Source organism: Suncus etruscus, chromosome X, assembly GCF_024139225.1.
Source record: "Suncus etruscus isolate mSunEtr1 chromosome X, mSunEtr1.pri.cur, whole genome shotgun sequence".
Taxonomy (NCBI): Eukaryota; Metazoa; Chordata; class Mammalia; order Eulipotyphla; family Soricidae; genus Suncus; species Suncus etruscus.
This window is the reverse complement of record NC_064868.1, coordinates 20347242-20367933: the sequence shown is the minus strand read 5'-3', so window position 1 is coordinate 20367933 and position 20692 is coordinate 20347242. Positions and strand designations below refer to the sequence as shown.

At 39.5% G+C, this 20692-nt stretch overlaps 1 protein-coding gene across 1 annotated transcript in view; it reads right to left on the bottom strand.

The window, feature by feature from the left end:
• POLA1 (DNA polymerase alpha 1, catalytic subunit) overlaps nucleotides 1-20692 on the bottom strand; it is a 340991-nt gene that overhangs the window by 161867 nt on the left and 158432 nt on the right. The window contains exons 33-34 of the mRNA XM_049766833.1: nucleotides 3475-3653; nucleotides 1715-1846 (exon numbers count right to left, since the gene is read on the bottom strand). Coding sequence (XP_049622790.1) covers nucleotides 1715-1846; nucleotides 3475-3653 — 311 coding nt within the window. The remainder of the gene's footprint in view (nucleotides 1-1714; nucleotides 1847-3474; nucleotides 3654-20692) is intronic.

The window sequence follows — 20692 nt, the reverse complement described above, 5'->3', positions numbered from 1 at the left end:
AAACAGAACATACCAAAGAAGCAGAGCCTATAGATGCATTAATTTTCTGCATGAACACTTGGACCCTGAATACAGTCGAAATATTTGTTTAGTACATATCATGGAAAGGCAAATAGTACCTTGCTTTCTCTCCTAGCCAATCACATCAAAGTTCAGAAAGGAGAGCAACAGATTAATTTTGAGAACAGAGTTTAGGAGTAGCATCTGGATGATTTTTTTTAGCTACTGGAAAACTGGGACATGCTATTACTAAGAAAAATGGTGGACAAGGCCAAGCAAGTGCAAAAGAACCCTTGAGATAAATGTTCAGACTCTTAACACTAGGTTATTTATCTAGAAAAATATTCATATAACCACCCCTACCACAGCTCACATATTTAAGGTAGAAACCAATCTTTTAGTCTGAGCTGAAACTCTCCGGAAGATCATTTTTCTGCTCAGACTTAACTTAGTCAAAACAGATGATCCTTTCTGATAGAAGCAAACAGTTAAGAGTTTTGTAGTATTAACGTTGCTATGGTGGAGATTTGGATAGACTAAACAGAGAGAAAATTCAGAATTCTTCCCAAGTCAAAAATCATGCTCTTCTCAATAAGGTCTGCAAATGTGTTGAATAGTTTTAATTTGGACTGTTCATGCTAAATAAGGGCCTAACACTTCATGTGCTGAACATTTCATCTATTGTGGAATGTGAACCCACAAATAACCTTTATTCCCATCCAACTGTTCATTAAATGCTGCAAAGGATTATTCACTAAATGCTTCAGATTTCCCAAGGTGTAGTCATAATTACTGTTTTAAAAATATCTACTAGAAGCCTATGTTTTTTGGACAAATACAACTTGTCCTTAAAAAAAAATCACAATACTGTAACTATACTTTCACTCTTCATACTATTTCTCTAATACTTAATTTTTAGTTAATTTCTAAAAAAGGAAAATGTTAATATAAGCAAAATTAGAAAAAGATATTGATTAAAGGCACAAATCTTATCTAATAGAACCTAAACATTTTTAGAACTATCTTATCAATGTGCCATGTTTAAGTGAGTTGTAGCTGAACTTCAAGTAAGACAAACGACATAATGTAACAGTAATAATAATATAATGGAAAATGCGTTTTTTTTTAACTTTTAATTTTGAAAGGAAGAAACTCATTCATATGAAATGTTTAAATATAAAACATAAAACTTTGGAATAAAATCTTTATAAGACAGCTTACCCACTGTTCTGGCATTTTAACAATATATTTATACAAATTAGACATTCTCTTTTAAATGCCAAACTGCATTTAAATTTAAAATATTTATTTTTATTTTTCCAGAAAACTAAGCTAGGAAATGCTTTGGATTACTATATAAACACAAAATCTTAGCAAATGGGCAGTTTCTGAAAATCACATGGTATCAGAAGGCTTAATCTGAGAGACACAGGCAATGCTTTTTCATTCTCTGCCCAAAGAGCATAACGTATGGGTAGTTAAGGAATCATACATTTAAATGTTTCCTGAGTAGTTTCTCATTTCTCTGGCAAAGCAAAATTTTCAGGTTTTAAAATATTGCTGATGAATGCGATATAATCTTTCCCTTCGAAGTATCTTAAGAAATTTTACTTGGATGAAGTTAGAACAAAACAACCCACCAACATAAAAACCATATTGAAAACATCAACCCAGAATAAATTGTATATGTAAGAAATTCATTATGGATACTCACTTCATAGTATTTTTTGACACAACGCCTCATGTCCATGATCAATTTGTTGCTCAGCTGTACGATGAAGGTCAGAGGTGAAGCCTTGCAATTGATGTTACTGCAGCGATGTAAACTAGGCTCCATATCAGATCCCTAAAAGGTCAGGGCAGATGAGGACACAAAAGGTAACTACAAGGTTAAAGAAAGGCCTTTTGTGAGCAAATACTTGCTTGTTGTCTGGTGCACATATTAATATCAGTGAGTTTTTAACCCTATTTTTTTTACCGACTAAGTTTCTTTAGCCACACATACCTTCTGTTCTTTTGCTGTTTTCATAACAGGGCAAAATGTTGAAGGGAAACCCTATAAACCAACATATTCTACATTTAATATCACCAGCTCTGATTAATTTTGTTCTCTTCTGAAGATACTAATGAATTAATGTTATTGCAAATGAACGTTCTTTCAAGATGTTGATCAATTTTTAAATTAGAATTTATTTGTTCCCGAGGGAAAAAATGACAATTGGCAGTCATACTGTCAACCTAATTTTAAGACTGTCTAAACATTGTTATATCACAGAATAATCACTATCAGTTTAGCAAATGTGAAATGTTTGTATTCTTGCCCCCCCCCCCCAACTTGCTCCCCATATCACAAAATGTGTTTTGGGAGGACAGACAGGAAGAAAGAGACATTTGAAAAAAAAATACTAGTCATTGAAGAGAACATCTTGTTTTGTTTTGTTTTAAACAAAGAAAAAGCAAATATATAGGAAAACTGTTGGGGTTTCTGGAGCATTTGTTTTCCTTCTTGATACTAAACATCTTGGTTTCCTGTTCCAATCTGGTACATAACCCTACCCACCATGCTAAGCAATTCCAGGTGGAAGAGATTTGAGAGCTTGACATCGGCTCTTCCACAGTTAGCCCATCTGCAAGTCGTCAAGCCTCCATGCAATTAACTATCTTATTTACAGCTGTAATGAAGCAAAACTCAAGGATTTAGCAAGTATTGCTGATCTGTGTCTGCCTCTTCCTTGCACTTGCTTCCAAAGACTGCTTTGTTTTGATTCAAAAAAATGCAAAACATCTGCTGTTTGTCCAAATTAACTTAAAATAATTACTTTTAATTTAGATAAAAGATAGATTTTCGTTTAATTTCAAGGTTTTACACATTGCTGCCTACTCATTTGCCAATGACTAGTACATATATACACTACAGAGAAAATTAATTGGCTAAGTTTCAACTTTTGATCCAAGGTCAGTGATACATATTTTGGCAGTACTACTTGAGAGGAATGTCTTTCTGGGTCTTCTTGAATGTCTGACATACAAACAAAGCAGAAAAGATCAGACTACCCTTTGTCAGAAAAAAAGTAAGTAGGATGTCTACAGATAAACAAAAACTTTGCAAAAACACACAATTCCCATTCATTTAAGATAAAGACAAATTTGCTTTGTATCTCAGTATACTGAAATTGGGAGTGGAGAAATCAAGGTTACTAATTAAAAATGACAATAAAAATATTTTAAGATCATTTGAGAATTTGAAGGGTCCTATGTAAGCCCTAAGGCCAAGCATGCTAGAGCCAAAAACAACATACAAACACAATCTATCAGGAGTGTTCAAGCAGGAAAACAGTTGCAAAACCAAAATTATATAATGCTAAAATTCCTTCTACTCCTAAGTTGAAGATATACCTGGGATTTTCCTTTTCTACATATAATAGAGAGAAAAGGGCTTCACAAAAGAAATGAAAAAAAAAAAACACAACTAACCAAACCATCAAAGACGCTGTCATAAATATTCACAGTTCCACACGTTGGGCATGGACACTTGAATCTCTCACAGTCCCTGTATCTTTCTTCATCCGTAAGCTGCACTGGACCACCAAGTAGGTCATCATTCTCTTCATCTTTATGATAATGATGAACTCGAAAATGGGTGGGGTCGAGACCTATTTATACAAGAGGGAAAAAAAGCAAATTCAAGAACATGCAATTAATTGGATTCCCTAATCCCAAAAAATAACTCAAAGAAGAAAACTCACAAAGGAATGATTTTAAATTCAAGCAGACACATACAAAACCATCTAAACTCAAGACAAAGTCTTACATCACAGGAGCAAATCATTCTTCTTACAAGAGATTATAAATAAAACAAATTGCACTAACAATGCAGAAATAAGACAGTGCTCAGAATCAAATGTGTCTATAGGGTGTTTTTGATAATTTTCATGAAATTAGTGAAAAACCTCAAATGTGCACTTATTAGTAAGAAAAAAAAATCTCTTAAAACCAAAGAATCACTATTAAAACTGAAAATGGAAAATACAAATTCCATTAAAGAAAACAAGTTCACTGCTATTATAACTCCTTCAAGTGCAAACACAACTGCTAACCCTGATTTCAATGCAGTGGTCGATTCCATCTTGGCTCGGTAGTTAGTTGCAATTTAATTCACTGGTTAAAATTCAGAAGCAGCATCTGAGACAAAATGTGGCACGGTTTTTTGGTGTTCTGCATTCAGAAATTTAAAATATGTGCAAAAAACAATGGAGTCCGGGACAATCCTAAGACAAATATACCTTCCAGATCACATCAAAATGACAAGAAATTCATCAATGAACAACAGTTTGTTCTATCTTGCATATCTCATTCACTCTTGGTCAAAGGAGATGTCAAAACCCATACTAGCATTTATACTTTAAAAAGATTGCTATTCCACACAAGATCTACTTTCCTTAAAATATCCCTTTGCAATCTCAGAGAATTCTTTCTTGGTTTTAGCTATTATATTGACTTTAATATAAAATAATATAGCCAGGGAAGAAAACGCACACACACACACACACACACACACACACACACACACACACACACACACACACACTCTGTGTTAGGGCAAGTGGCATCGAAAGGGCATCATGAGCTCTGACCCTAGCAGGGATGTCACAGTATCAGTGAGCAAAGAATGCTGGGCGGGGCGCCCAGGCTACCTGAGCAGTCCCAGAGGCCTCCCAGGCGCAGAGGTGTGGAAAGATCTCGAGAGGCCAGTGTCCCCACAGGGTTCACCCTTTCCCCAAGTAGGATGATGCCATCAGCTTCAGGGAGGCCCAAGGGCAGGACCACCGCCTACGAGTACTTCTTGCAGGCTTGCCGCCAGGAGTTGAGGGAACAGAACATTCAGCTGACAGTGGATTACCACCGTTTTCTGAGAGACTGTGAGCATAGGTGGAATGTTCTGGATACTGAAGAAAAAGAGCGCTTCAAGAAAATGGCCAAGGCCGATGGAAGGCGCTACCGGCGCCAGAAGAGGCGTTATGACCCCACATGGGCGGCCAAGAGGGACCCCGAAGACTCTAAAAGACCAAAGTCCGGCTTCATCTTCTATCAGGAACACCAGCCCCAGATCTGTTTTGACAACCCTCGCATGGCTATGAAGCAAGTTGCCAAAGAAATCGGCCAGATTTGGCGACAGATGAGTGCTTCAGAAAAACATCCGTGCCAAGATAGAGCCGAGTACGAAGCCAAGAAGAGGCGCAGTGTGGGAGCAACAGCAGGAAGAGACAAAGACCAGAAGAACCTTGAGGAGGAGGAGGACTATGGAGGCATGGACAAAATGGAAGGCGACAATGATGAAATCGATGATGATCAGGAACAGGACGAAGAGGACGGCGAGGAGAACGAGGAAGGCGAGGAAGACAAAGTGTCTGTTGGTAATTACTCGTCCTCTGAAGGGAAATGTGAGGCCTTAGACGAAGACTCAGAAGATGAGAACTGAAGAGAGGAGGAGGAAGAAGAAAAGGAAGGAGGTGCAATCAGAAAAACTAGTTCCCCTTGTCCTGCTTTAGCAGGACCCTGCAATAAAGTAGGTTCCTGCTCATCCTCTGTCTCCTTTAGTGTCTGTGTGTGTGCTCGAGGTGCAGGCGCGGAGTGGTTCACACTGGTTAAGCACTCATGTTGGGAGTGGGGCTCTTTGCTCTTGCTGAGACTAGGGGGTTGATTGAGGGTGGGCATTTTCTGAAAAATGAGAACGTGGGTGAATAAGGTTGATCATTAGGAAATAGGTGGTTGTGGTTTAGAAAAAGTCTCAAGTCCTCCAGTTTGTTTCCCTTTGGAGTTGAGGGTGTGGGAAGGAACCTGGTGGGTGGGAGGTAATGGGACAATGATGGAAAAAGGGGGCACTGGTGTTGGGAGGAGGATATGGTGAGGGAAGGGGAGCTTTGGGGGAAAAGGGGATACTTTGGGGGATTCGAGGTTGCAACATTGGATGTCTAAGACAGAAGAAGAGGAGGAGGAGGAGAAAAGAAAAATTTGGAGAGGGTGTAGAGGGAAAGGAGAAAGGAGGAGGAGGGGAAGTAGAAGAGAAAGAATGAAACAGAAGAAAAGGAGAAGGAGTTGGAGGACATGAGGAGGTGGAGAAGTGGATGAATAAGAGCATGAGAGGATGATGGGGCATCCCATATGATCATCTGAGCCTGCCAGAGTGATTTCTGAGAGCAAAGCCAGGGGTTACCCCTGAGCACTGTCGCAAGGTGTGGCCCAAAAACCAAAAAAGAAAAAAAAAGAAGGTAAAGGAAAGGAGGAGTGAAGGAGGTAGAGAAAGAAGGGGATGGGAGGAGTAGGTGACAAGGAGGGGGGAGGAGGTGGTAGAGGAAGAAAAGATGAAGAAAGAAGAAGAAAAAGGAAATGAAAAAGGAGATGGATTGGGCTGGAGTGATAGTGCAACAGGTATGGCAACTACCTTTCACAGAGCTGATTCAGGTTTGATCCCTGACACCCTATGTGGTTCTAGAGCCCTTCTTGGAGTGACCCCAGAGCACAGAGCTACAAGTAAGCCCTGAACATCAATAGGTGTCACCCAACTCTTCCCTCCCCCCCAAAAAAGGGAAGAAATAAACCCAAACCCCAAGAAGTTCATAACCTTATGTACTGAACTATCTATATTCTATTATTTGGTATATTTAAAAACTGAAATGTTCATGGGCCCGGAGAGATAGCACAGTGGTGTTTGCCTTGCAAGTAGCCGATCCAGGACCAAAGGTGGTTGGTTCGAATCCCGGTGTCCCATATGGTCCCCCGTGCCTGCCAGGAGCTATTTCTGAGCAGACAGCCAGGAGTAACCCCTGAGCACCGCCGGGTGTGGCCCAAAAAAACAAAATAAAATAAAATAAAATAATATAGCCAGGGCAGAAACAGTTCAAATATTGAAAAGTTAAAAAATTGGACTCTATCTGTAGATGTAGAGAACCTAACAGATGTATTCTCAATTCAGTGACAAGATCCTGCATTGTATTTGGTCAGTTAGCAAGTGATATCTGGGAATTTCAAGACATTTGAGGCCAACACCTCCAAAGCAATGGCACAGAGCAAAGAATAAGAATGAGAATATGAGGGGCCAGAGAGATAGCATGGAGGTAAGGCGTTTGCCTTTCATGCAGAAGGTCATCGGTTCGAATCCCGGCGTCCCATATGGTCCCCCGTGCCTGCCAGGAGCAATTTCTGAGCATGGAGCCAGGAGTAACCCCTGAGCACTGCCGGGTGTGACCCAAAAACCACAAAAAAAAAAAAAAGAATGAGAATATGAGTCTCAGTTTTTCACAGGTAAAAATGAAGGCTGCATACTGACCACAGTCTTCTAAAACTTAGATCAGAAAGCAGTGAACAAAGCATTTTCAATGATGCCTATCAGGCAGTGAGTGTTCAATAAATGGCATGAATGAAGAAAATTGTTGATAAGCCATCTAATCCAGACTATGTTCACCAACAATTGGGCTTTGGAAAAAATGTAAGAAACACACATTCATGCTGCATCATAAGTTAATAGCTGCTTTCTGTAGGAATTAAAATGAATTTTTCCCAACATATTTCCAAACATGGCAAATAAAAATGAAGAATATTCAAAACTAGAAAAGCCAGTTTGGATTACTGACATAAATTATAACGTGTGTCACTTGTGACATAGGGCCCCAAATTCACCGTACATTTTTATTTTAGAAATGACCCTATCCGTTGAGAGAAGCAGCCAATTACATGTGTAGGAAGAAAGATGAAGAGGAGCAGAGGAATTGAGAGAGAGAAAGAGTGCTGAGATTAAGGCCCTTTCTTTGTTGTGGCAAAGGACAACTGTTGGGAATTCCTTGAACTCCAACTGTGAATCCCCCTGTATTTACCTAATGTCTTGCTATACGTGCAATTATGAGCAGTTTTCCCCTTTCTCTGCTAGGATGATTATTCAGCAATTTCCCAGATCAATTCTATCCCAGAAGTAAGGACAAGTTAAAAAAAAAAAAGCAGCAAACGAAGGTTTTTGAGAAGCTCAGCTTCCAGTACTACCACCAAGTCAATGAGCAAAGTGTGGGCTTTGCACACAAAAATATCCAGCCAGGCAGTAACAAGAAAGTAATGAATGAAAGTTCAAGGATCTTTCCACCAGTCCCCAAGCACACCTGTGTGTTGGGGCAACCTGCCCTCCTAGTAAGCCAAAAATGGACATGGGCCCACCTGTAATTAGTGAACAACACCTGATACGTGGCCAGAAGGCATAGGAGGAGGAGAAGCAACTTTATGATATCTGCACTTTACATGTGCTTTCCCACAAATAGCCCTTATCAGCCCATGGTAATAACCAAGTCAACTGGCTCACTTTATTACTTCAGTTTGATTCCAAAGCTGACTTCCCAGCTTTTGACCATGTTACTTGGATACAAAAGCAGCTTACTAAAGTGCTTTTCTCTGATGAAGAACTAGAAGTGCAACAGGGAAATCACAGTGCTAAATTGAATCTTTTAAAGAAAAATATTTCAAGTCAGGCTAACAAAATAAGGATGAAGGCTGCTGTGTATTTTTTAAAGGCCAAAGTCCAGACTTAAACTAGCCCCATGCTAATTCAACATGTAATTTTCCCAACTCAACACCAAACTGGACAAATAAGGTTGCTCTCGAAGTAGGGGGTACAGTGATGACAATGTAAAAGTTTTACTGCTTATAACCCAACTCCTTGAAGCTCAAATAAGGAAACTTATTTCCTTTCCCAAATAGGAAAAAAGTATCTGGTGCTGCCACCTAGAGGTAGATTCCGGTTTTTAAGAATTTGTAAATAGAACTGCTCCATAGAACTGCATTTGTCATTACTGTCCCTCCAAAATGAAACTTCTGTAAAAAAAATTACAATGGAACAAAATCTGCATGATCACATTTAGCATACATGCATACACTCTGTAAAATCAATGAGTTCATTGTTCACCAGAGAGTAAATAAGTAATCCTATTCATCTAGGAGCAGGAGAGGCAGAACTGAATTGCAAATGCTATTCAACTGTCTCTTCTCTGATCAAATGGCTTCCAGAAAAAAAAATAGATGTCCATGTGAAAAAAGGACCTTCCACTTGTTGTGGCTTTTGGGACACATTTGGCAGTGCTCAGGGTCATTCCTGGTGGGGCAATGGGCATCATATAGGACATGAGAGATAGAACCTGGGTCAGCCATGCAACTGACAAGTTAGGTGCCCTCCGTGCTATACTCCCACCCCAGTGACCTTCCACTTCTATTAGATGAGCTTTCACAGGTGACGCCAGGCAGTCAGTCTAGCACAGAGTAGAAGGAGAAACCACCTGGCAAAGGCAGGTATCCAGAGGAAAGCAGTGCTGGTTTGCCCAGCAAGCTAAGGAGAAACGAAGTGTACTTCATTCAAACGACTCATACTGATCCAGTGACACTATTTTTCTTATACTTAGAGAAGGAAGCAGAGGGGAGGGAAGGTAGTTAAGTACAAATAAAATACTCTCATTATAAGTAGAACATTTATAGGATCTCATACTATATTAGCAACAGGTTCAAAGCATTCATTCTTTAAGGAGACTGTATTGAAAGAAATGTGATGGGCAGAGGGACAATGAATGCAGCAGTGCAGTTTTTAAGTTCAAATTTATACATTATCATACACCCTCAATGTGCCATTTAGCATCAAATTCTTTTTTCTTCCCTTGTGTGTTGTGACCATTGAAAACTGTACCTGCTTTCAGAATGTGCACCTACCCTCATTGCAGAGGCCCCTATACCACCATCCTTTGCCCCCTGGCCTGCCAGTATAACAGGCCCCTTTAAGTTTATATTGTTAAAGTTTAGGTCCCTTGATTCTATTATCATTGACTTTGACTTGGATATTTAGTTCTGTCATTATTTATTTCCCCGTCAATGCATCCGAGACCAGTTGGCCCCTGACCCTCAGCCTTTCTTTGATCCTTTCTTCTTTACATGGTAAAAATAAAGTAATCCATGTCTCAAGGTTCTATGAAAAAGGTGGGAGCCCCAATTTAAAAGATAAGAGATTTAAAAACAATTAAAAATATGTATGTGTGGCAGGATTTTTGTTTGTTTTCAGAGGAGTAATTTTAAATTTCTTAACTGACGAGATTCTGTGATTTACACTACTGTTAATGATGAGTTTCCTAGACACATACAGGTACTTTCAAGACTACACCCATCACCGTGTACCCACCGCCCTCCCTCAAGGACCCCCAACCCCCTCCCCTTAAAACCATCCCAAACTCAAGTCATGTGGATCAGTTCTCCCTTGTGTTGTCTTTGGCCCTTTGTTGCTACCTTACAGAGCAACTTAAGTCCTAACAATGAGAGATCATTCTGTATCTATCTGCCAAGGAGTATTTAATCTGCTCTGTACCATGGCATTCATTTCAGAGATCAGAGCACTTGGCAAAATTATTTTCTTCCACCAAAAGAAAAGGTCTCTATCAGTGCAATGCAAGTAATTAATAAAAAGCTGATTATGTGTGTTACATAATTATGTACAGAAGGGAAAGGAAGACCATGTGAATGAAACTCCAAGAAATGAAGACATTTAAACTGGAATTTACATGCACTTATTTATGATATGAATCACTTAAACTGTAGGGAATCTGAAGCAGTGGCTAGGGTACTAGCCTTGCATGTGGCCAACCAGGGTTCGATCCCTGGCATCTTATATGGTCGCAGGAGCCCACCAGGAGTGATACATGATTGCAGAGACAAGAATAACCCTGAGCACTGCCAGATATGGGCCCAAAACAGGAAAACCATAGGGAACCTTGTAAATGTGATCTTATTGTGAAATATCTTTTAATTCCCTAATACAAAATTCTTTTGTATTTAAAAAACAATTATTTAATCTCTTACAGAAAATAGGCTTGCACATTAAGTTCTGAACTTCCTAAAAAATAAGATAAAAACACAAATGTAGGGGCCGGAACGGTGGCACAAGCAGTAGGGCATTTGCCTTGCACGCACTAACCTAGGACAGATGGCAGTTCGATAGCCCCTGCATCCCATATGGTCCCCTAATCCAGGAGCGATTTCTGAGCGCATAGCCAGGAGTAACCCCTGAGCGTCACTGGGTGTGGCCCAAATAGCAAGCAAACAAACACAAAACAAACAAAAAAACCCAGAACTATGTAATTGAGAAATTATTTTTTTCAAAATTTTAAAAAACTGTTACTATATTAAAATAAGTTTCTGTACCTCAAAGTAAATGATGACTAGAATACAAAGACAATGCCCAAATTGGGAGCAATTATTTGCCCAGCACTCATCTGATAAAGGGTAATATTTGAGAAATATAAAACACTGATAGAACTTTAGAAGACAAAGAATTCAACCCCATCAAAAATAAAGGAGAGAATGAATAGAAATTTCTTCAAATAAATATAAATGGCCAGATGCATATGGAAAATGCTTTATGTCCCTAATCAACAGAAAAATACAAATCAAAACAATGAGATACCATCTCACACCATATAGACTGGATTCATCAAAACAAAAACAAAGAAAAAAACAGGGGCCAGAGAGATAGCACAGCGGTAGGGCATTTGCCTCGCATGTGGCTGACTTGGGAGGGACAAGGTTCGATTCCTGGCATTCCATATGGTCCCCCAGCCTGCCAGGAGCAATTTCTGAGTACAGAGTCAGAAGTGACCGAAGTGTCGCTGGGTGTGGCCTAGAAACCAATCAATAAAGTTTAACAACAACAAAAAAAATAAAACAACCAGTGTTGGTGAGAATGTGTGTGTGGAAAGGGGCTCTCACTCACTACTGTGAGTATATGTAAACAGGTCCAGCATTTTTGGAAAACAATATGGACATTCCTTAAAAAAACACCAGCCATTGAACTTTCATGCAACCAAGCAATTCCAGTCCTGATAATATACTTTAAGAGCCCCACAACACTGCAAAAAAAAAAAAAAAGACACTACACACCTATGTTCATTGCTTCCCTATTCACAATAGCCAAAATCTGGAAACAAGCCAAGTGCCCAGGAACAGATGAGTTCCTAAAGAATCTAAACAATGGAATATGATTGGGTTGAAAGAAATAATGAAGACATGCAATCTGCTGCTACATGGATGAATCCGGAGAACATCATGTTCAGTGAAATGAGTAAGACAAATGACAGAGAACGATCACACTCATGTGTGGGGTATAAAAAAGTAGTAGGAAAAAAACTAATGCCTTTGTTACTAAGAGTAACAAAGAGCAAGAGAAATAGCGTTCAATAAAAATCTTGCCACTGTGGGGGAAAAGGGGGATAGATCAGAGAAGAAGCCACTATGACAATGATAGTTGTAAATGGTCACTGTGGGCAAGAACTGGGTGCCAAAAGGGGATAAACTGATATGCTTGATACCCCTTCAGTAATAATAATGGAAACCACAGTGCTCAAAAAAAAAGAAAAAGTGTCTTCCATAGAGACAGGCTTGGGACAGAGGGGAAACTGCACACCTTGGTCAAGGAACATGGACACTGGTGAAGGAACTGGTGATGGACCTTTGTATGCCTTAAAGACAATGGGAATAACTTTGTAACTTTCTAATTCATGCTGATTCATCAAATTATTTTATAAAAACCCTCATACAAACCATACCAGTGCTTGAAATAAAAGCAGGGGTTCTTGCATGTAAAGCATGAGCTCCAGTCCTTCTATCTCAAGGTCTATCTCATGATCTTTTAAAAGGCAAATTCTGTATCCATAAAAAGACTTGAATAAAGTTATAGCAGCTTTATTCATAATATCTATAGATTAGAAGCCATCTAAATTCCTAGCAACAGAATAAGAATAAACTAGCACACACTACTGCAGAATACTACTCACTAATGAAGAAAATTGATTTCTGATTTGTCCAATAAGATAGATAGGGGTCGGGTGGTGGCGCTAGAGGTAAGGTGCCTGCCTTGCCTGCGCTAGCCTAGGACGGACCGCGGTTCGATCCCCCGGTGTCCCATATGGTCCCCCAAGCCAGGAGCTACTTCTGAGTGCAGAGCCAGGAGTAACCCCTGAGCGTCACCGGGTGTGGCCCAAAAACCAAAAAAAAAAAAAAGATAGATGATTCTTTTTCATTTGTTTGCTTTTGGGTCAAACCCAGCAGTGTTCAGGGTTACTCCTGGCTATGCACTCAGAAATCGCTCCTGGTAGGCATGGGGACCATATGGGATGACAGGAATTGAACCACCGTCAGTCCTGGGTTGGCTGCATGCAAGGCAAACACCCTACCACTGTGTTATTGCTCTGGCACCAAGATAGATGATTCTGAAATTAGACAAAATGAAAGAAGCAGAAAAAAAATAAAATATATATGCTAAGAAATCAAAGGAATACAAGACTGGGTAAAACTAACCTAGGAATATGGAGATCAGAGGAATGGCTAATTCCATGGGAGAGGGAAATGAAGAGAAAGGGAACATGAAAACTTACGGGGTGAAGGTAATATTTTGTTCTGATAAATGTATGGTAAACAGATGGCAGCACTTCATTTACTTTTACTCTAAGAAAGTATGTAAAAACTGTACAAAATGAGGGTTGCGTGGTGGCGCTAGAGGTAAGGTGTCTGCCTTGCCAGCGCTAGCCTAAGACAGACCGCGGTTCGATCCCTTGGCATCCCATATGGTTCCCCAAGCCAGGAGCGACTTCTGAGCGCATAGCCAGGAGTAATCCCTGAGCGTCATTGGGTGTGGCCCAAAAAAAAAAAAAAAAAAAAAAACGAAAAAAAAAAAAAGAAAAAAACACCTGCACAAAGATAAAAATAAAAATCTTATGATCAGATCATTAGATGCAGAGAAAGCATTTGCTAAGGACCAATACCCATTCTTGATAAAAAAAACTCTCATCAAGATGGGAATGAAAGGAACTTTTCTCAATATAGTTAAAACTATCTATCACAAGCCGATGGCAAATATTATTCTCAATGGAGATAAACTAAAAGTCTTTCCTCGAAAATCTGGTACAAGACAAGGCTGTCTTCTCTCACCACTCCTATTCAGCATGTTACTGAAAGTACTTGCCATAGTGAATAGACAAGAAAAAAATATCAAGGGCATCCATATAGGAAAGAAAAAGTTAAGCTTTCACTGCAGATGACATGATACTGTATATAGAAAACCCTAAAGACTCTACCAAAAAGCTTCTAGAAAAAATAAATTAATATATAGCAAAGCGGCAAGCTACAAAATTAACATGCACATATCAATGGCTTTCTTCACACCAATAATTATATAGAAATGGACATTAAAAAACAATCTCATTCACATTAGTGTCACACAATTTCAAATATCCTGGAGTCAACTTAAGTGATGAAAGACCTGTACAAAGAAAACTATAAAACTCTACTTCAATAATAAGAGAGGAAACAAGGAAATGGAGATGCATAGCCCGTTCATAGATTGGAAGGATTAATATCATTAAAATGGCAATACCCCCAAAGCATTGTACAGATTTAATGCAATCCCTCTAAAGATACTCATGACACTCTTCAAAAAAGTGGATCAAACAATCCTAAAATTGATTTGGAACAATAAACACCACAAATAGGGGGCCGGGCGGTGGCGCTGGAGGTAAAGTGCCTGCCTTGCCTGCGCTAGCCTAGGACGGACCTCGGTTCGATCCCCCGGCGTCCCATATGGTCCCCCAAGAAGCCAGGAGCAACTTCTGAGTGCATAGCCAGGAGTAACCCCTGAGCATCACAGGGTGTGACCCAAAAACAAAACAAAACAAAAAACAAAACAAAACAAAACAAAACAAAAAAAACACCACAAATAGCTAAAGCAATCTCTGGGAAAAGGAATATGAGAGGCATTTTCCCAATTTTAACTTGTTTTACAAAGCAACAGTTATTAAAACAACATGGTATTGAAATAAAGACAGATTCTCAGATCAGAGAAATAGACTTGAGTATTCAGAGAATGTTCCCCAGACATATAATCAATTAAGTTTTGATAAAGGAGCAAGAAATCATGGAGCAAGGAAAGCCTCTTCAGCAAGTGGTATGGCATAACTGGTTAGCTGCTTGCAAAAAAGTGAACTCAGACCCTGATCTAATACCATGTGCAAAGGTCAAATCCAAATGGATTAAAGACCTTGATATCAGGCCTGAAACCATAAGGAATATGTAACAACACAGAGGTAAAACACTCCATGACATTGAAACTAACAGCATCTTCAAGGAGGAAACAGCAGAGATAAACAGATAGCAATATATTAAGCTGAGAAGCTTCTGCACCTCAAAAGAAATAGTACGTAGGATACAAAAGCCAACCACAGAATGGGAGAAACAATTCACCCAATATCAAAAATATACAAGGTAATGACAGAACTTAATAAGAAAAAAACATCTAACCCCATCAGAAAATGGGGAGAAGAAATGAACAGACACCTTGTCAAAGAGGAAATAAAAATGTCCAAAAGACACATGAAAAAATACTCCACATCACTAATCATCAGGGAGATGCAAATCAAAACAACGATGAGGTACTAATTCACGCCAGAGATTGGCACACATCATGAAGAACAAGAACAATCAGTGTTGGTAATGATGTGGAGAGAAAGGAACCCTTATTCACTGCTGGTGGGAATACCATGTAGTCCACCCTTTATGGAAAACAATGTGGAGATTTCTCAAAAAAATGAAAATTGAGCTCCCATATGATCCAGCTATACCACTCCTAGGGATATACCCTAGGAACACAAAAACACAATACAAATATGCCTACTGCACACTTATTTTCATTGCAGTGCTATTTACAATATCCAAATTCTGAAACAACCAAGATGTTCTTCAACAGATGAATGGTTAAAGAAACTGTGGTACATATACACAGTGGAATATTATGCAGCCATCAGGAGATAAAGTCATGAAATTTTCCTATACATGGACTCTATTATTCTGAGTAAAGTAAGTTAGAGGAAGAGAGAAAGACACAGAATAGTCTCACTCATCTATGGGTTTTAAGAAAATTTAAAGACGTTATTGTGATAATGCCCAGAGACAATAGAGATGAGGGCCAGAAGGACAGGCTCACAATATGAAGCTCACCACAAAGAGTGGTGAGTACAGTTAGTAAAATAACTACACTAACAACTAACATGACAATATTAATGAGTTAGAGAAATAGAATGCCTGTCTAGAATACAGGCTGGGGAGGGGATTGGTGGTGGAAATGTTGCACTGGTAAGGGAGGTATTCTGTTTATAATCCCTGGCACCCCAAACTGAAATCTAAAACTACCAGAAATGATCATAGAAAACAGAGCCAGGAGTAAGCATTGAGTACATCCAGATGTGACGCCCCCCAAAAAGTGAGGATCCAGAGAGAGCACAGTGTATAAGGCAATTTTTGCCTTTCATGAAATGACCCAATTCAATACCCAGCACTTAGTATTGTCCACAGAGCCCCACCAAGGAGTGCTCCCTGAGCACAACTGGGCTGAACTTTGTTGTGCCCAACCCAATGAATTACTAGGGTGAAAGGTAGCTCAAAGGGATGTAGAACATGCCTGGCATGCTGATCCTCTACAGAGAGGTTGGTTCTGGCTAGCCTCAGAATTGCCAGGCAGAACAGTACCACATGGCAGCCCAAACATGAACACCCAGGCTGTATCAGAGCCAAGCATTTCTGGGAGTGGGATCTCTGGCCACTGAGAACCACCCACTCTGGAATCTCGTTATAAGTAAGAGAAAGTCTGACTTGCTCTTTGAAGCCTGTGTTCTCTCTTGAAAACAATCACTTGATGTCTCCTTGCACTTTCTGGCCCAGGTTCTCGCTGAGACATCACTCTCTTGAATATCTATTCCTCCTTTTCTCTTCTCTTCCATCATTTTAAATAAGTATCGTTGAATAAAAACTATCGAGCTTCACTTAAAGAATACAAAAATAAAAAGAAAGAATCCCAATTAATACCATAAATGATAAAGAAATTTAGACATGGGGACTGTATGAGAAGTAAGGCACCTGCCTTGCAAGTTCAACCCTCAACTCTGCTCAAGGTCTCCTGAGCACCTCGAGGAGTGATCCTTGAGCAAAGTCAGCAGTAAGCCCTGCACTTCTGAGTGTGAATCAAAACAAAACAAGAAAGTTACAAAATGATATTATTTGTGATATACATATTTCCACAGGTCTCTACTTAGGAAATATAAGAAATGCTTGGGGTCAATAAGACGATGCATTAGAAGAGAAAGATGGGAAACGGCACCTCACTAAAGAAGTGAAACAGCATAGGGGGTATGGTGCTTGCCTTGCACATGGCCATGCTGGATGCTATCTCTGGTTCCACAAAAGGTTCCTGATTCTAGCAGTTGTGATCCTGGAGCACAGTCAGGTGTAGTACGAAAAGTAAAAAAAAAAAAAAAGAGGCTGGAGATAGTACAGTGGATAGGGCATTGCACTTGTGTACATTGCCTTGCACACAACTAGACCAGGTTTGATTCCCAGCATCCCATATAATTTCCCGGAACCACCAGGAGTAATTCATGAGTGCACAGCCAGGATGAATCCCTAAGCACTGATGTACGTGTTATACCACCTACCCCCACAACATAAAAAGGAAAAAAATAGAGATGATAGGGGAGGAAAGGAGAGTTTTGGAAATCTGGTAGTAACTACTAAAGCTGAATGTGTGCCTAGTGTCTAGCAGTTCTCTACTTAAGATACACTCAAAAAAAATACATGCAAGATGTGCAAGAATCCTCAAATTAACACTATTCAGAATCACAGAATGTGGAAAGAACTCACAAGTATACCCTACAGTAGACAGTAGGGCTGGCTGTCAGTTTCCAGCAATGAAATACTATACAGAAACGCAGTATGAGCCTGTGGGGGAACATAACATGATCTTCAGTGAAAGGAGTCAGAGACAAAGTGTAAAGACACAATTTTATGCAATGTCCCAAAATAGAAAATCCTCATCTATGGTGATAGAAATCAGAGAGTAATTTTCTAGCAGGGGGTGGAGGATAGACAAAAGGGGGCTTCTGGGGAGTGGAGATAAATGTTGTTTGAGCTCAGTGCTGACTTGGTGAAAATTCATCAAGCTATTTGGCAGATTTTGTGTGCTTTTCAGTATGTGTGCGAGTTACAAACATCTTACATGGAAAATAAGGTAAGAAAAGTGAGCAAGTATTTATTAAGTATCGATGAGTCTGTTTCAAAATGTGTTAAATTCTGAGATGTCCTGTACTTCCTCATATATATATATACATATACATATATACACATACCATTACATAGGAAGGAAGGTCAATAAAAAATAAAATGGGGCTGGAGACATACAGCTCTTGTCTCGAAAACATTGAGACAAGTTCAATCCCCGATACCACATATGTACATTTCTCCATTTCCCACAGGGAGTAAGCCCTAAGCACTGCCAGATGTGGCCTCAAGACAAATAAACAAACAAAACAATAAAAACTAAAATATACAGACCTCAAACAGTCAAGTCCTAGAATCTCATTGCTACTGTAAAGTTAATACAAGGGGATGTAGGAGCATGGTAAAGAATACTACTAGGATGGAATCAGCAAAATCTAGAACAAAGAGAGATTTTCTAAGATAGTTCAATTTCCTAGCAAATAAATTGAATGGTCAAAATAAAAAACATAAAAGACAAGAAACAATCATCTGAAATCTATTTGGATTCCAACTCATGAGTTCTGATCAGTTATGCTGCTGGAACTGGAACCCAGGGGCTCACAATGCCAAGCAGGTGTTCAACCCCAGAGCTACATGCCCAGCCCAATGAGATACCTACCTACCTTCCCTCCCAACCAACTTCGCTCCGTCCCTTCCTCCCTGCCTCTGTCTCTCCCTCACTCCCCCTATCCCTTTCTCTCTCACTCACTCTCTTTATATATATGTATATATATAAATAAATATATATAATTATTTAAGCAGCATGGTTACAAAATTGTTCATGATTGAGTTTCTGTCACAGAAGGTACACCACCGTTCAGCAGTACACTTTTCCCACCAGTTTCCCCCAGTATCACTTTCTTTTTTTAATATCTTCATTTAAACATCTTGATTACAAATATGATTGTGATTAGGTTTCAGTCATGTAAAGAACACCCCCCTTCACCAGTGCAACATTCTCACCACCAATGTCCTAAATCTCCCTCCATCCCACCCCACCCCCACCTGTACTCCAGACAGGCTTTACAATTCCCTCATTCATTCACATGATTATGGTAGTTCTCTGTGTAGTTATTTCTATAACTGCACTCACCAATCCTCATGGTGAGATTCATGAAGTGAGCTGAAAGTTCCAGCCCTCCTCTCATTGTCTCTGAGGATTGTTGCAAAAATGACTTTTATTTTTCTTAAAACCCATAGATGAGTGAGACTATTTCGCGTCTCTCTCTCCCTCTGACTTATTGCAGTCAGCATGATAGATTCCATGTACATCCATGTATAGGAATATTTCATGACTTCATCTCTCCTGACGGCTGCATAATATTCCATTGTGTATATGGACTACAGTTTCTTTAGCCATTCATCTGTTGAAGGGCATCTTGGTTGTTTCCAGAGCCTGGCTATTATGAATAGTGCTGCAATAAATATAGGTGTGAGGAAGGGGCTTTTGTATTGTATTATTGTTTTCTTAGGGTATATACCTAGGAGTGGATAGCTGGGTTGAATAGGAGCTCAATTTCCAGATTTTGAGGGAATCTCCATATCGCTTTCCATATAGGTTGGACTAGACGGCATTTCCACCAGCAGTGGATAAGAGTTCCTTTCTCTCCACATCCCCACCAGCACTCATTGTTCTCATTCTCTGTGATATATGGCAATCAATCTGGTGTGAGATGGTATCTCATAGTTTTGGTTTGCATCTCCCTGATGATTAGTGACGAGGAGCATTTTTTCATGTGCCTTTGGCCGTTAGTATTTCTTTTTTTTTATCAACCATCTGTTCATTTCTTCTCCCCATTTTTTGATGGGATTAGATGTTTTTTTTTCTTGTAAAGTTCTGTCAGTGCCCTGTATATTTTGGATATTAGCCCATATCTGATGGGTGTTGGGTAAATAGCTTCTCCAACTCGGTGGGTGACTCTTGTATCCTGGGCATATTTCTTTTGAGGTGCAGAAGCTTCTCAGCTTAATGTATTCCCATCTGTTGATCTCTGCTTCCACTTGTTTGGAAAGTGCAGTTTCCTCCTTGAAGATGCCTTTAGTCTCAAGGTCATGGAGTGTTTCACTGACGTGTTGTTCTATATACCTTATAGTATCAGGTCTGAAATCAAGGTCTTTAATCCATTTGTATTTTACCTTCGTACATGATGTTAACTGCGGTCTATGTTCGCTTTTTTGCAAGTGGCTAACCAGTTGTACCAGCATCACTTGTTGAAGAGGTTTTCCCTGCTCCACTTAGGACTTCTTGCTCCTTTGTCAAAAATTAGGTAATTGTATTGTGGGGAACAATGTCTGAGAACTCAAGCCTATGCCACTGATCTGAGAGTCTGTCTTTATTCCAATACCATGCTGTTTTGATAACTACTGCTTTGTAGTACAGTTTAAAGTTAGGGAAAGTAATGCCTCCCATTTTCCTTTCCCTAGGAGTGCTTTAGCTATTCTAGGTTGTTTATTGTTCCAGATGAACTTCATAAGTGTTTGATCCACTTCTTTGAAAAATGCTATGGGAAATTTTAAGGGGATCACATTAAATCTATATAATGCT